The sequence below is a fragment of the Rhagoletis pomonella genome, unplaced genomic scaffold (genome assembly GCF_013731165.1).
Source record: "Rhagoletis pomonella isolate Grant_MI unplaced genomic scaffold, Rhpom_1.0 Rhpom_scaffold_01279, whole genome shotgun sequence".
Classification (NCBI taxonomy): Eukaryota; Metazoa; Arthropoda; class Insecta; order Diptera; family Tephritidae; genus Rhagoletis; species Rhagoletis pomonella.
The window spans coordinates 15958-29696 of record NW_023459833.1 but is presented as its reverse complement, the minus strand read 5'-3'; the positions used below and the strand labels follow the sequence as shown (position 1 = coordinate 29696).

Here is a 13739-nt window from a genome sequence, read left to right as displayed (position 1 = left end):
TATCTGGCTCATGGGCCGAAACGTCAACAGCATATAATTCATTTAATATACCGGTATATTCAATATAGTCCTTATTACTTTCGTGGCTTAAGTGTTTTATCTTAGCATCTGGTGCTTGCGACATGTTAATACCTCTTCCTCGGACCTCGACTCGACCGCTTGCATAGTTATGCAAATCTTTCTTACCGTCACCATCAGTTATTTTACCCACCACCAAATCAGAAATACTGTGCTTTATTTTAGAAGAAATATTTTTATTGAATTCAGTTGTTGAACAAAAAGGAAAATGTTTTAGTTCATTTTGTGCTTTAGTCTTATTAGTGCTGCTTTTTAATTCATATGCAGCGTCTTTATTAATTTATGTATGTTAAATAACTTCATAAAGTCCCGGCCGGGTATTAGGGGCACTGTTATGGTATCATCTGGGACTATCATTGTCGGAACATATCTGGTTTGATTACGAAATTTCACCGCACACAAAGCTGTGCCAAATGAGTGGATTTTGCATTTGCCGATGCCGATAAATTTTGTTGGTAAGGTGGTGAGCGATAAATTAATACATCGTGGTACTTTTGACTTTTGCATCAGACTAATTGGACTACCGGAGCCAATAAGAGAATAAATATTTATAAAACCTGTGTTTCTGATTAGGTTTGGTTTACAGAAGGCCACACTTACCCATTGTTTTACGTTTATAGCATCATCCTCGTTTGCTGATCCTTCAGAGACTAGGGCTACACTAGTGACTCGATTCCGCTTCTTCGGACAATCATTGTGTCTGTGTCCCATTTGATGACAGGTAAAGCAAGCACCTGGAGGTCTATACGGCTTCGGGCAACTGCTTTGGTAGTGTCCAAATTGGGAGCAGTTATAGCATCGTACTGAAGTTAGGTCACCAGAACCAGCAGCGGAAGGTGCCTTCGGTCGAGGGTTGCGGGTGACCGTCGTAGCGTAGGACTTAGCTGTGGAAGACATAGACCTGCGTTGTTCATACCGGTCCATTCGCCGAATGAGTTCACACATTGTGTTGGCGCCATATAATATACTGAGGTTGTTGCTGATGTCTGGTATCCCGTCGATTATCAAATCGACCAATTCTTCTTCCTCGATATCCATCTTTGAGGCGATAGACTGCATGGCAACCACGTAGCTTATGCATGACTCCGAGGACTTTAGCTTACGTGCTCGTAGTTGGCGATAAATTTCATATCTGCTGACTGTGCGTTGGAACATTGTTCGCACCAACATTCTTAGACTGGCGTAGTTGGACGCACCGTGGTTGAATACACATTCCTTGGCCGTGCCGCTCATGCAACGTCGCAGAGCCAGACACTTCTGCCCGTCAGTTAAATTTTTTGCTTCAGTGTAGTCCTCGAATTGGGTTAGCCACTTTGTTATATCGTAGTGATCGTCACCACTAAACTTCGGGACAGCTGCTTCGAGTTCCTCGAAATTTATTTGGCTTCTTTCAGGCGCGTTGTAGCATTGATTCTGCAATTCGTTTAACTCACGGCGAAGCCGTAGGATTCTGAACTGCTGTTTCAGCCTATCTGCTTCTTCAGAAAGATAGTTGGGTGGACTTGCACCCAATTAATTACGAAGTCAAAACAAAACTCAATATTAATAATTAGTTTCATTTCAAAACAATTCATTTTTGACGGCGAAAAACTCTTGAACGAAAAGTTAAATACTGCTTAACAACTTTTTTTAGAGTACTGATTGATTTGAAATAAAACTGAATATTGAAAAACATTCAAAAATCGCCGATAGTTCCCAAAGGAAAGTAGCATTGAGTTTTGTTTTGCTTTCATAATTAATTGTAGAGCATAATCAAAAAAAAAATCTGAGTACGGAGTTAAAGAACAAATTAGCTTGGTAAATATCCTATTGTTAATATAAATTTTTTTGTTCCTAAGAATTTTGAATTCGTTTTAGTTATCTATATAATTTTTTACGAACACAAATTTGCTTTTGTTCCCATGAATTTTGAATTATTTTTAGTCTTAAAAAAAACCCTTAATGTGCCTGGCATAAGTACAAATAATCATAAGTTTATACACAGTAAGGGCCGGTTGTTCAATGTCTGATTAGCACAAATCGGAGGTAGAAGCTCCGGTTAAGCACAACTACTGCTTTATCGATCACATGTTACATGCATGATGTCGAAATCGTCGATAGTGTAGTGGTAGTGATAACCAGACATTGAACAACCGGCCCTAAATCAAAAAATCATAAAGTGACCTTTTTATAATGTTCGCAATGGTTTCTCTTTTAGAAAATAGTTTTCGTAAATTAAAAAAAAAATAAGAAACTTTCATTGAAAAAGCATACTTTTATATAAGAACTTCCAGAAAAAAATTTTGGAATGCTGATCTGTAGCCTATTAAATTATGTTTTATAATTTTTGCACAAACGAGGTATACATTTATAAAATATTAACGAAAACTGTTTTCTGAATGAGAAACCATTGCGAACATTGTAAAAAGGTCACTGTATGATGTTGAGTGTGCAAGTGCTTTTCAAAGTTAATTGTCTAAATGAATATACATAATTAAAGTGAATTGTTGAAATCGAAGAGTGTTTTTTTACTGTTATTATCATATTTATTTTACATTGTTAGGGAAGTACAAACGATTATATATATTATTAAAATATGAAAAAGCGCATTTTAGTTAATTAAAATTTGTCAGAGTATATGTAAATATAGAACAATTCATGGAAACGCGTAAATGCCTCGTAACCGCGTAAACCTCGTAAATAAACCGATTTTCCATACAAAATGAAGTAAGTTTACGAGGTTTACATGGTTACGAGGCATTTACGCGTTTCCATGAATTTCCCTATTGTGTTATAGCAAGTGATTTATTGGAAGCTGGTTTTTATTAAACATCTGGTTCTTGGTTTTGCAAAAAATCGTAAAAAATTCTCATTCTTGTACCCTCTGCAGAGTCTATTAATAGACCTTCAGATTCTGGCGGTTCTAAATCTGAAAGGTGATTTTCTTCTCCCAAAGATGGCTCAAAATCGTCCTGGAGTATGCAAATATTATGCAGTATAAATGCAGCAAATGCAGTTTTTATACAGTTTTCAATTTTTAGCTCCAGCGCTCTATTAAAAATATTTCTCCACCGATTTTTTAAAATTCCAAATGCAGATTCTACAATTATACGTCCTTTACTATGAGCAGTGTTAAATCTAGCCTGATTTGTTGTTAAGGGCTCTTTAAATGGTGTGATTACTGCCACCGGATATAGTTGACACGGGTAGCCTTTATCACCAAATAAAAGCCAACCTTGAGGCGGATAGTCCTTCTTAGCGTACAAAGGACTGTTGACAAATACCCTTGTATCATGAACGGAGCCTGGATAACCAATGAACACGTCTGTAAATCTATATTCACTATCCACAACTGCTTGAGCCTGAATAGAATAAAATTTTTTGTGATTTATATATTCATCATGTTTGTTTATGGGACATTTTATCCGAATATGCGTTCCGTCAATAGCGCCAATAAAATTTGTAAAAGCAGTAGACTTAGTTTTTTGGCAAAATTTAGCAGCGATTCTCTCGTGGTCTTCCGAAGTGCCATGGTTTATTAAGTGGCGCATTGAAATTACTTTATCCAACATTTTTTTAATAATGCTGCAAGCTGTGTAGCGACTCAAACCCAAAAACTCGGCTACCACCCTATAGCTGCATCCGCATGCCATCCAATATAAAAAGCACATCACTTCGTAATCCACAGACCATCCGTGATGTTTTTTTAGGAATATGCACCACAATTTTTCTGAACGAACTAGCCGACAACCTGAGATGCATTTTTGTTATTTTGTTATCCCCATTCATTATGGCATTCATGGTTTTGGAATAAACTGCAGGTTGCATATATAAAATAGCCTTAAAAATAAAAAGTGAGGACATAGAAAAAGGCACCAATGCAAGCACTTTTACCTGGCGTTGTCTTTTCTTTTTTAATGCCAAAATTAAAACGTCCATTAATTGCAGTGACCTGATTTCAAAAAGAATTGTAATCAATAATGGTAAATATTTTCTTAAAATATTCATTTTCCTTTGATTTATAATTGTTTATTCGACGCCAATTTTCAGCGGTTTCAAAATTTTACTGCTGTCAAAAAAGATTTCATTTCACACAGCAGATTGGTAAAATTGTCTCACCATAGTAAAAATACAATTCACCAGCTTTCCCCATAGCACTTTGCTACCGATTCACACACGCTCTAACTTGTAATATTACATCGTACATGATAATGAACTGTTAAATGCTGAAAACGCTAGTAACTTGTAGATCACTCAAACTTGGGTGTGCTTAATGGACTGTCTGGGCGAATGCGCTAGCAGGCATTGGAGTCTACACAGCTATACAAACCTTGATTTTTTTTTGTTTTTTAATAAAGACTTAAATATATTCGGAAATTTAGAATTTTGCTTGATAAATTCACAAAATTTACGTTTTTCATATAAATATAATCTTACAATAGACCCTTTTTTTAATTTTAAACTTACATTTAAGAAAACTGCATTCAGTGCTATAACTACGATTTGAGTTTTCCAGTTTATAAAACACAAGCATTAATTATGTATTTAACTATTGATATTATTCTTCATTAAGCATGAGTGTCAGCATACATTAAAGATGGATATTATACTTAACCTACATTTTGTTCATAAATAACACATAATTATGCATATTTTATCCTCGAAAAGAACTTTTTCTAATCATGAGACGAAATTCCCCACAGTAAGTGTTGCCGTGCGCGCAAATCGAAAGCGCCACACAACCCAAAAGTACTCCTCGAGGACCAAATGGTGAAAAACTGCGAAAAGGTTTATTGCTGTATATACTGTGGTGAACAGCCTTCAGCCCACACTCCCAAAACACGTTTTCAAAGTGTTTTCGATGTCGGTCAGAACATGGTATTAACAAGTAAGAACAGCGCATATATCGCAAAAACTGGTATCTTAACAATCAGTGGTATAGGAGATAAAGCATAGATTTTGACAATTTTCTCAGTAGACTTTGTATTATTATTTATAAAATAGCTTACAAAATTTATCGGCTTTAGCTGTCCAAATATAGGAGTTTTACAGTAAAACCCCATATCCGAACAATCAGTTGTATGGAGGCAATAAATGGGTTATATTGACGCGATCTTTGTTCATTTTCACTGTAAATATTCTTTTCATAACGGGTGAAAATATTGCGAAATTTCATGTTCCCACCTTCATAATTGCAGGAGTTATAACAAAAAATCGCATATCTGAACAATCAGTTGTATGGGAGCTATAAGTAATATTTCATATTTCATCTTTATTCAGTCTATGGTTTACAATCTTACAGACTAGAAGTAGGCTTAAAAGTGTTAACGGTGACTAGTATATGTACAATTACGAAAATAGGTTTCAAGAGATGATTTAAAAAGATTTCTTGGAAACGAAAAGTCGATATCTAAGCTCTTTGAGATATTGTTAAATTCCACAAGGCCTCGAAAAATAGGCGCAAAAGATGAGTAGTTAGTTTTAACGGCAGGAACGTAAAAGGGGATGTGAGAGCGAAGAGTTCTGAGAGGCACATTAAAGGTAACCTGCTCAAGAAGCGATGGGCAGTCAATGGAGCCAGAGATAAGATCGAAGACGAATAAGAGTAATTGGGTACGCCCTCTATTTTCCAATGATAGCAAATTTATTAGCTTACACCGGGAGTAATATGAGGGAATCGGATCTGAGAAGTTAAGAGAAGCGAGGGCAAATCGAATAAACACCTTTTGAACTCGCTCAATCCTAGAGGCGTGACAATTATAAATAGGGCTCCATATAATAGAGGCATACTCAAGTTTAGATCGTACTAAGGAATTAAACAATGCTTTCCGAGTGTAAGGGTCTCTAAAATCCTTGGCATATCTACGAATAAATGCTAAATTACTATAAACTTTTGGGAGTAAATGACAAACATGATTTATAAATGAAAAAATTCGAGTCAAACACGACACCAAGATCAACAAATTCACTAACAGAAGTAAGCTGATGGTTTACGAGGTTGTAATTTGAAGTAAGAGTGTTTTGAGATTTAGATAAGGTCATCTTAAAGCACTTTTTTTACATTCAAAGACAGTTTATTATATTCACACCAATTTAAAAGACGATCTAAATCTTCCTGAAGAAAGAGAACATCAGATGAGGAGGTTATTCTACGAAAGAGTTTTAAATCATCGGCATACAATAAAAAACTGGCGTGTTTGACACAGGAGCTAATATCGTTTATAAACAGGACAAACAGTAGGGGGCCAAGAATGCTACCCTGGAGTACACCTGATGTTACAACAAAGGGATTAGATTTACAATCATCGATGTGAACAGACAGAGTCCTATTTGTAAGGTAAGACTTTAGCCAAGCTAGGAAATTAGAGTGAACACCAATGCACTCCAACTTGTGTAGCAATAATAGGTGTGGTACCTTATCGAAGGCTTTAGAAAAGTCCGTATAAATGGTGTCTACCTGGCAGCCATCTTTGAAGCATGAACCACGAAATTCTGAAAAAGAAGCTAACTTAGTGACCGTTGAACGACCAGCTACAAAACCATGTTGGTGGGGCTCAATCATTCTTTTGGCAAGAAAAGAGAGTTTAAAATGTATCACTTTTTCGAATAGCTTTGAGCAGACAGACAGTTTCGAAATAGGACTATAATTTGTGATATCGTTTCTATTTCCAGATTTAAAGACTGGGGTTATAGACGCAATTTTCCATCTGTTAATAAATAATCCAGTCGAAAGAGATAGGTTGAAAATATGACATAAAGGAAAACATAATGACAGACTACATCGTTTAACGAAGTGGGCACAAAAACCATCAGAATCACATTTCAATGTCGGAGTTAGGGTAGACATGGCGTAAGATCTAGGCGTTGGGTCGGCCAGTATTTTTGTGGTAGATTTATAGAATCACTCTCACATGCGAAATTCGAGCTGAAAAATTTTGCAAAGAGTTCCACAGTATCTGGTAGAGATTTCGAGGATTGACCGTTAAAGTACATGCAAGTCGGAATATTAGAACTAGCCCGCTTAGAGCGTACGAAATTTCAAAAAGCTTTTGGGTTGTCTTTAAGTTCAGACTCAAGTCTCCTAATGTACTGGTTATAAAGAAATTTATCAAGAACATTAAACTGTTTCGCATAGTTAAGGTATTGCTCTTTGAGATAAGTATTGTGAATATTTGCCATATGGCGCTTGTAGCATTTATTTCTCTTATTTTTAAGATTTTTTAGAGTGACAGAGTACCAGGGTAATTTATGAGGCTTGGAGGGTAAAGCAGCCAGTTGCTCGGAGAAGACTTCAGACATAATGCAAAGAAAGGTTTCATAAGAGGCATTAACATCTTTTGTATTGAAGATATCACACCAATTTACATTATTTATAGCCAGGTTTATGACGTCATAATTTGCATCCCGAAAATTGTAGGAAATCCTATTATTTTGTATTAAGGGGAGCTATCAAAAAACTCTAAAGAAACAATAAGGGGATTATGATGCATATCAGAATAACAGATCGGAGTCTTACATTCAGAGAGATTAGATATCAAATTTTCGTCTACAAACACTAGATCTAATAACTTAGATAACTTATTGAATATGCAATTAATTTGCGTAAGATTAAGGCTAAAAAGACTATCAATAAAGTTTATTTCATGCGAACGAGTAACGTTGGTTGGGGTAAGGCGCCCCGAGTTTTGAAAGCATGTCCAGTTAATGCCAGGTAGATTGAAGTCGCCAAGAATACAAAGATTACAATTTCCATTACTTTCATAGATGTGTGTGATACTCTCTATGTGATAGTTATATAACTCATCTGAACTGTTAGGTGGGACATGATACACAGATAAACAAAGAGCCGAACGAGCCAACAACGCGCACACATAATTGGTCAATTAAAGTACCGTGGTTGAGCAATTCAAAAAATGACGACCTTAAACTACGCCTTAAAGCAATTAGTTCACCACCCGCTTTGCAGTGGCCAGTTTTCTCAGCATCACGGTCTTTCCTATAAGTCTGGAAAATGTTGGGATCAAAGTATTCTTCACTGAAGAAATTACTATTAAGCCAAGTTTCCACAAAGATATATATGTCATAATCCATACGTGAAGAACAAAGAACCACTTCTTTAGCTTTTGTGCGTATTCTACCCATATTCTGGAAGTATATATTCAGATTTTTGCATGTATATTCGGCATTAGACTGTATAACACTATTTGGAACTTCCTTGGTTAGCGTCTGGTTGAAAAAATCGAAAGGGCCGCACAATGATATCAGACGGCCATAGTGACCCGATATTTGTAAATTTCACTGTAAGTATTCTGTTAATAATGAGTGAAAATAGTGCGCAATTTTATGTTTCTAGCAGCGTATATGGAGAAGTTATAACAACAAATTTCATATCTGAACAATCAGTTGTATGGCGGCTATAGGTTATAGCGATCCGACCTTCGCCATTTTCACTGTAAGTATTTTTTTTGATAATTATGGCGGTTATAAGGGAGCTTTATGTTATAGTGGTCCGATTCTTTCGGTTCCGACAAATGATTAATATATTATAAAAATACACCAACCTACCAAATTTCATGCGGATATCTCGAAAATTGAGAGACTAGATTGCATACAAACAGACGGACAGACAGACAGCCGGGCAGATGGCGACTCAGCTCGACGCTCTGATCATTTAAGTATACATTTTTAAGTGTCTATCTCTTGTTTTTCTGGTACTTACTAACATCGGACCAAAGTTATAATACCATTTCATGCTCATGAAACGTATAAGAAAAGGATGGTTTCACTCTTAAACGGCTTAACGAGCCGCGAGGTGGCAGATAAGATGCTCTGGCTACTGAAGCAGGCTAAACTACTACATTCCCACGACAGCCGGTTTTACGTACCGGAATGACTCGGGTTTCACCCGACCAAGGGCTGTTGTTTCGGCGATCTAACCCCGTTTAGGTCGGCGAAGTATCTCAGAAGTTGTTCGTCCATAGGGCTACATTCGCTACGTTTTCTCCCACGCAGGGCTGGCATCGAGTCAAACCCAGCGCCAGAAACCTACACCTGCTGTGTATGCCAGAGACGACTACACCACAACTCCACCTCTGTCAAGTGCAATGCTTGCGAGGGGTGGAGTCTGCTCAGGACTATGGACACATCGGCAGTGGACCACGTCTTTTGTGGGCCCCTGTTGCTCCAACAGAGCAGCCTCCACGGCTAACCCCAGTCCACCCGATCAGTTCCACACAAACACCACAGCACAACAACATAACACAATAGACCACACCACAACGGCTAGAGACCTCAGAACACACACAACCGCACCACCACCCACACGCCGCCGCCAACTCCTGGTTCCTCCTACAATCTGCGCGGTATGTCAGACCAGGATATTCCGTAATGTGACATCAGTCAAGTGCAACACCTGCCTTGGCTGGTGCCACTTTAGGGCATGCTCAGGTCTGCGCACCACGCGAGATTGGACGAGGAACTTCGAGGGCCCGTGCTGCGCTGCTCTGTCGCAGACCTCAACTGCGACGCCTCCCGCCACCACCACAGGGCGGCAACCACCTCAGCAGCGCACACAGCCAACTGCGGCACGACCACACACATCCCTCACACCCCGCATCACCACACATCTCCCGAACCACATTAAGCTCATTCAATTTACTGTAACGGGCTTCAGAGCCAGATCGAGGAGATAACCGTCTTCATGGGAAGGCATCGCATATTGATAGCTGCGGTCCAAGCGACGAAGTTGCACAGCAATTCAACACTGTTGAATTGTGCCGGGTACAACGTGCACCGTCAAGATCGCGAGCGGGATAATGTTGGTGGCTTCGCGTTCATTACGCACCACAGTGCAGTATCGTCTTATCGAAGCAGACATCGACCGTAGGGATACCACCCTAGAATGTCAGGGCATTGCTATCCGGTCAGGCGATATTGACCTCGAAATATTTAACATTTATATACCCCCTGTCACCTGCTGCCCGGCAGGATATCACCCTGACATAGGTGCGCTCCTCAGAGGTGAAAACCGTATGGTAGTAGGCGACTTTAAAGCACACCACGATCTTTGGCACTCAAGCCCGTCAAACGGTCGTAGGGGAACTGACTTGGCTGAGCAGATAGACGATTCGACATTCTGCACAATGAACGACGGCGCACCCACCAGGATTATGGGCAGCTGCTTCAGCTCGCCAGACATAACAATAGTCAGCGCTGGTCTGATAAACAGCGTATCATGGCGACCTATGCTGACTTTGGCATCAGACCACCTGCCCATAGTCATCTCGATCGATAAACCAACCGACTTTGCTTCCGCGGAGCCCCGAACATATATCAACTTTTCTAAAGCTGATTGGAAAGGCTTCGCGGAATTTACCGAAAACACCTTCGCTGCTCTCCCCACACCAACCGACGTCCACCTTGGTGAACGTAAGTTCCGCAGGGCTATCACCGCTGCTGCAGCTCGCTTCGTACCGGCAGGATGTATCACCGACCCACGCCCAAATTTCCCTGCTGAAGCGGCTGTTCTAGCCGATGAGCGTGACAACCTTCGTCAGGCCGATCCTGGAGATCCCCGTATCAGGGATCTCAACGCGGAGATTCGGCAACTAGTAAACGTACATAAGCGGAAGAAGTGGGAAGAGCATCTGAAGACCTGCAACTTCACCTCTGGTGTGAGTAAGCTTTGGTCAACCGTGAGGTCACTGCCCAATCCGACGAAGTACGACGACAGAGTCGAAATTTCCTTCTGCGACCATGCTTCGTCGGACCCGGAGCGATGCGCGAGCTATTTTAGCCGGCAGTTCATACTGCATCCTCCGGTGGACAAATCCAAACGTCGAGTAACCAGAAAGCTGCACAAACTGCCAACAACCTGTGCCCCCTTGCTTTCACTTGCGGTGAAGTTCAGGTGGCCATCGGGAAGGCGAAAGCCTCCAAAGCCATTGGTCCCGACGGAATATGCATGCTGATGCTGAAAAATTTGGGTCCTGCGGGGGTAGCGTACCTAACGGAGGTCCTCAATTTGTCCATGGCCACTCTCATCATCCCAGACATCTGGAAGGTGGGGAGAGTGGTCCCACTGCTCAAACCGGGGAAACCTGCCAACATAGGAGATTCTTATCGTCCGATAACACTCCTTTCCCCGGTAGCGAAGACACTCAAGGCCTTGCTACTCCCGTATTTCACAAACCACTTGACCCCAGCGAAGCATCAGCATGGTTTCCGTAAAGTGCACAGTACAACAACAGCACTTAACGCCATAAACACTCAGATAACTCGGGGCCTTAACCGTAAACGTCCCTGTGAGAGAACGATTCCAGTAGCGATGAACTTGTCAAAGGCTTTTGACACTGTCAGCCATTCCACGCTACTAGAAGATATAGAGGCTTCCTCTCCCCCACAGAGGCTCAAACGGTGGTCGGCAAATTATCTAAGTGGTCGACACTCGTCGGTAATGTTTAGAGACAAATCGAGCAAACTTAGAAAAATAAAACAGGGGGTTCCACAGGGTAGTGTCCTTTCCCCACTACTGTTTAACTTTTACATTTCAAAGCTCCCTCAACCACCAGAGGGAGTCTCGATTGTCTCTTACGCCGACGATTGCTCGATCATGGCGACTGGGAATGAAATTGATGACCTGTGTTCGAAAGTAAACGGATATCTCTCTGAACTTTCTCGCTTCTACACTGCAAAGTGTCTAGCCCTCTCCCCTACGAAATCCTCTGCGACCCTGTTCACAACCTGGACGAAGGAGGTCAGGCTACCGCTAGGAATTCACGTCGATGGCACACCAATTCCGACGGTGAATAGTCCTAAAATACTCGGGAGTAAAATTCGACAGCCTGCTCTCCTTCTCTGCGCACGCAACCGCTATTTTCAATAAAGTACAGAGCCGCAACAAGGTCCTCAAGTCGCTAACCGGCAGTACTTCGGGCAAAGACAAAGAAACGTTGCTGGCAACATGCAAGGCAATAGGCCGGCCGGTTTTAAACTACGCAGCACCAGTGTGGTCGCCGGGGACTAGTAGGACGCAGTGGACGAAGCTACAGACGGTACAAAAAACAGCACTTAGGACAGCACAGGATGCCTCCTGATGTCACCAGAACACCACCTCCACGATGAGGCGAAAATGCTCCCAATTAGGGAGCACAACACGATGCTCTGCAAGCAGTTTCTGGTTGGAAGCCACAGATACAATAATATAATAATAACAATAGATTGGCGCTTACACATATATGTTAGTGTTTGGCCGAGCTTCTCCTCCGATTTGTGGCGTGCGCCTTGATGTTGTCACACAAAGCGGAGGGACCTACAGTTTTACGCCGACTCCGAACGGCGATTGTTTTTTTCTGAGAAGCTGTTTTTTCATGGCACAAATACACTCTCGGAGGTTTGCCATTGCCTGCCGAGGGGCGACCGCTGTTGAGAAAAAACCTTTTTTCTAAATTTTTTGCGATGTTGCTTTGACCAGGGCTTGAACCCAGGCGTTGCGGAGTGGAAGCGCGCCACAGATGTGGCCACCCAAATAGACAGCTGCTTGCAGAGGAGCCCTCGCCGAGGCACGTCAGGAGGCATCTATATGAACTGACGGACGAAGTCCAGAGGTTCATTAAGCAGCTTCTGGACCCGTCGGCTCACAGACAGTCCCTGAACGGCATTCACAGGGACGCAGTCTCGAGTTATGTAGACTCAAGACCTGTGAACAGAGTTGGGCATTATTCGAATAAATTGTTATTTAGATAATTATTCGAATAAAATTTTATCCGTAATATAATTATTCGCAGATAACTTATTCACGAATAAATTATTCGTGAATAAATTGCTTGCGAATAATTTATTCGTTATTTTATTCGTTATTTTAAATAATGAATAAAAACTCATTTTTAACACATTGAGCCACCTTTTACTTTTATTTCTATTGTCAAGGATTGTAAGTTAGCTGAATTTTGTTTACTATTTTATCAAGAATACTAGCCCATTCACTCTGGTTTCGCGGCCCCTGATAAGATTTTTTGCGTTGGCCAATGCAAGAATAGCGTTGAAAACCAAATATGGGTAAAGTAAAAATTCTCACACATATTTCTGCCAAAAAAATAGCGCTCTGATGCTATATGCAAGAAAAAATTCCTTTCAATGTCATGAGCTTTACCAATGGTCTTATTTCCACTTGTGAGATCTTTTCTAAGCGTGCGTAATCTTCTTCTATGATCTTGCAACTACAACATTGGTCCGATGCGTCAACCTCTAGTCTTATGTCATGTAGGCCAACAAAAGTCCTTATAAGGATGGTGAAGAGCACAGATGTGCGTATTCTGTTATAGGAGAGCCAAAAATCCTCGATGTAAAATTTGGCCATTGATATAGGAATTGGAAGGATGTGGTCGAAACTTTCCTTGCTGATTCGCCACTTTTAAAATATCCAAGAGCTGGTTTCCTTGAGTCTTACTGCTACAGCAATGGCCGCCCGAGCAATTTCATAAAGCGGAGGTAGATGCAAGGTTGCACGACGTGGGACATCGTAAATTCGTATAATATAAATATAAAAAACAAAGGAGTCCAGACATATGGGGTTTCTAGAGATTTCGACTGCAGCACCATTATGAATTGCAACCTGATTGTACAATAAGTAGGGATTTTCTAAATAACTCAACTGTAGCGCCACCTAGCGGGCCCATTTTTCG

General features: G+C 40.6%; 1 protein-coding gene across 2 annotated transcripts; it reads right to left on the bottom strand.

Moving 5' to 3' along the window:
- Positions 1–275: 275 nt before the first annotated feature.
- On the bottom strand, positions 276–1659 carry LOC118752169. Of its 2 annotated transcripts, none has more exons than XM_036487024.1 (2): positions 675–1659; positions 276–598 (listed from the first exon to the last, which is right to left on the bottom strand). In XM_036487024.1, the coding sequence occupies exons 1-2, from the start codon at positions 1309–1311 to the stop codon at positions 585–587; spliced, it is 651 nt and encodes a 216-aa protein (XP_036342917.1). In that variant the 5' UTR covers positions 1312–1659; the 3' UTR covers positions 276–584. The 2 variants fall into 2 exon arrangements, with proteins under 2 accessions (XP_036342917.1, XP_036342918.1); XM_036487025.1 differs by having other exon boundaries at positions 679–1659.
- Between the last annotated feature and the right edge of the window lie 12080 nt (positions 1660–13739).